At 47.8% G+C, this 3,207-nt stretch overlaps 1 protein-coding gene across 1 annotated transcript in view; it reads right to left on the bottom strand.

Moving 5' to 3' along the window:
* LOC109392761 (nuclear envelope pore membrane protein POM 121-like) overlaps positions 1-2,754 on the bottom strand; it is a 7,437-nt gene extending 4,683 nt beyond the window's left edge. The window contains exon 1 of the mRNA XM_019661396.1: positions 1,303-2,754. Within this exon, the coding sequence (XP_019516941.1) occupies positions 1,303-2,486 (1,184 nt within the window). The 5' untranslated portion in view covers positions 2,487-2,754. The remainder of the gene's footprint in view (positions 1-1,302) is intronic.
* Positions 2,755-3,207: the final 453 nt, after the last annotated feature.

Below are 3,207 nucleotides of genomic sequence, written 5' to 3'. Positions count from 1 at the left end.
AAAAAAAAAAAAAAAGGAAAAACCAAATCTCTCATGAATGTAGGTGCAAAAACCCTGAAAATTTCATCAAATCAAATCCAACAATGTATAAAAATAATAATATACCATGAAAAGTGGGATTTATTCCAAGTATGCAAGGCTGGTTCAATATAGTAAAATTAATGTAATCCACCAACCATATCAATAGGCTAAAGAAGAAAAATCATATATGATCATATCAATTGGCACAGAAAAAGATTTTGACAAAATTCAACTGCCATTCATGGTTTTAAAAAATCTCTTATTACATTAGGAATAGAGGGGATCATCCTCAACCTTATAAAATAATCTTACAAAAAACCTACAGCCAACATAATAATTAATGGTGAAAGACTGAATGCTTTTCCTCTATGATCCAGAACAAGGCAAAAAATATTCACTCTCATTCTTATTCAACTAAGGAAGTTCTAGTCCCTGTAATAAGGTAATTTAAAAAGCAATAAAAGGGATATTGATTGAAAAGTAAAACTCTCTTCATTTCCAGATGGCATGATTGTCTATGTAGAAAATCCTAAGGAAACCTAACAAACAAACAAACAAACAAACAAACAAACAAACAAACCCTCCTGGAACAAATTAGTGAGTTTGATCTGGTCTCAAAACCTTCATGTGGGATGCTAATTCGAATTCATATAAACAAATAAATAACACTGGAAAAGGCAAATGTGTAGGTAAATATAAAACACTGATTTTCTTTTTTTCTTTCTGTGAGTTAAAAGCCAAAAGATTGCAAAACTGTAATTATCAACCTGGGTATTTAACACATGAAGATGCAATATTTTCTCAGAAGAGGGAAGAGATAATATATCTATATTGGAGCAAAATTTCTCTTATTTATTGGAAATAAATTAGTATTAATTAGTATTAATCTAAGGTATATTACTTTTAACTTTTTATTTTGAAATTATATATTCACAAGAGTTGAAAAAACAAAACTACATGGAGTAAGTCAATTTTCCCTCAAAATTCAAAGTGTAAAGACTCAGGAACATTTGGTAGATTAACAAAAAGTCATATAATATGTAATATAATACACATTATGTATTGTATACATATTATACATATTATGCATGTACATGTTGTGTGTATATATAACATTCATTGTTATACACATTACATATAGAACATATGCAACATATACATATTATATATGCATACGTTGTAATATTAGTTATATATTATATGTACACTTATATCATACATATGCACATAATATATGTGTGAGGCTGAGGGGTCACTGCAGTCTGAGAGGACCTGTCTTACCCTTCCAAGACCTTGTTGATCCACTGGAGCGCAGCTCTCTTCTCTAAGTCAAGGTCTTCAGCCCTGACTCGATAGCCTGGCTGGGGGACTGGGAGCAGGATTAGTGGGTCATTTCGCCTCCAAGGCAGCAGCAGAGGAATCTTGCGCTTCCGGGGCCTGGAATTGTCGGATGGGGGTGAACAACTCCTCAAGTTTTGTTTCTGCCCTGAAGTGACCTCCGCAACCTTTTCCTGCGTGGTCTTCCTTTGTGGTTCCACTGAGGCTGAGGAGCTAGTCGCATGGCTTTCCTCACTGGCTTTTTTTGCGGGCACATGAGGATGGGATGAGGCTGGGCTCCGCAGCCCAGCTGTACCTGGATGGCTTCTCCACAGCGGTGGGAACCCTCGGGTGGAGCTGTAGGAACTGGTGATGGCATTTCGTTTTCTGCATGAGCTCAAGTAGGTCGGGGACCTCTTAACCAGGCTGTCTTCGGGGCTCTTGGAACAGGAGACTCTCCGCAGAGGCCCAGGTCTGGGCACGAAGGAAGAGAGGACTCCGTTGACCATCAGGCGCCTAAACGCGGACTGAGCACCCCCTCTGCCATCGGAGCCCCCTCTCTGGTGGTCCTGCCTATCGGGGACTGGGTGGCTTTCCTCTTGCAGCGCTAGGCCCGTCCCGCTGTCCACCAGGGCGGTCGGGTCCTTCTTTTCCTTGGCTCTCAGTTGACAGCTCTGTTCCAGGGACCTCACCCCGGCCTCCTTTCCACCAGGATTAGGTAGGTGACCCGACAGTGAAGACCACACGTACATGACTGTCTGTTTCAGAGCCAAAAGGAGGGTCAGTTTGGCCTTAGCAGATGCTATCTTCAAGATCACTGAGGTGCAGAACATCTTGGAGCTGCAGGCAGACAGCACTGGCTTCTGAGGGCTACTTCTGGGCACTGAGGAAAAGACTCCCAGGAACAAACGCCGGGCCTGCTGGATTGGATACTGCCACCGATGGACTATGACAAACCGCCTATGGCGCCCGATACGACGGGGCAAAGCCAGGTCCAGCGTCGGGGCCCCAGAGTGAACTCGGCAAACCGGGGAAACATGACCGGCGGGGGACGCGGACCTGAGGCGCTCCGGTCTCTCCCAAGGGTCCCCACCCAGCAGAGCGTGGGACGGTGGCCAGGGGTGAGGCCGGCTCAGGCAACTGCCCATAAGGCAGTTCTGCACGGCAGGGTCCTTCTAAAGGGGTCCGTGGCTCAGAGAGGTTTCGGTTGGCTCCCGAATGGGCCCCAAGCAAAGCGCGCGCTGGTGGGTGTGCGTCTGTGACGCATGGTCCGAACCCTCGAGCGAAGAAAGGGGCGCGCGAGGCCGCGCGGGGAAGGGCGCGCGCACCTTGGGTGCTTCCCGGCCCTGCTGCGTGCCCAGGGGTTGGCTCGAGGGAGGTGTACCAGGCCCCAGCTCCTTCCCGGGACGATGCAAGACCTTGGTTGCCGAGCCTGAGAACGGCTCCCGGTTCAGCAGCGCCCTCTGGCGGCGGGAGCTTCGGTGTCAGCCCGGTGCGTCCGCCGGTGCTTTCCCCTCCCACCTCCCCACCCCCTTACCGAGGGGAGAGCGGCTGAGAACCGAGCGCACCCGCGCGGCTCACATCCTGCGGGGACGCACAGCCACGCCGGCGTCCAGGGGCCAGGAGAACCCCAAGAGGGAGCCCCCAAGGCGCGACCCCCGACCTCTTCCCTTTCCAGAGAATGTTGGCTGCTCCTCTTTCGTGGGAAGCAAGGATCCCAGACACAGCTTATGCTGACCAGAAGTCGGAACTTAGAAGTAGCAAATTGATATCTTTAGAGGCGGCTCAGACAGCCAGGAGCCGTATTATCTGGTCCCTACAACTTGAATTTCTGTTTTGAAGGTCATGCTTCCATCACCCTAATCTTTG

Source organism: Hipposideros armiger, unplaced genomic scaffold (assembly GCF_001890085.2).
Source record: "Hipposideros armiger isolate ML-2016 unplaced genomic scaffold, ASM189008v1 scaffold_347, whole genome shotgun sequence".
NCBI lineage: Eukaryota > Metazoa > Chordata > Mammalia > Chiroptera > Hipposideridae > Hipposideros > Hipposideros armiger.
Note: the sequence above shows the minus strand (reverse complement) of the source record. Positions and strands in the feature narration are given on the sequence as shown.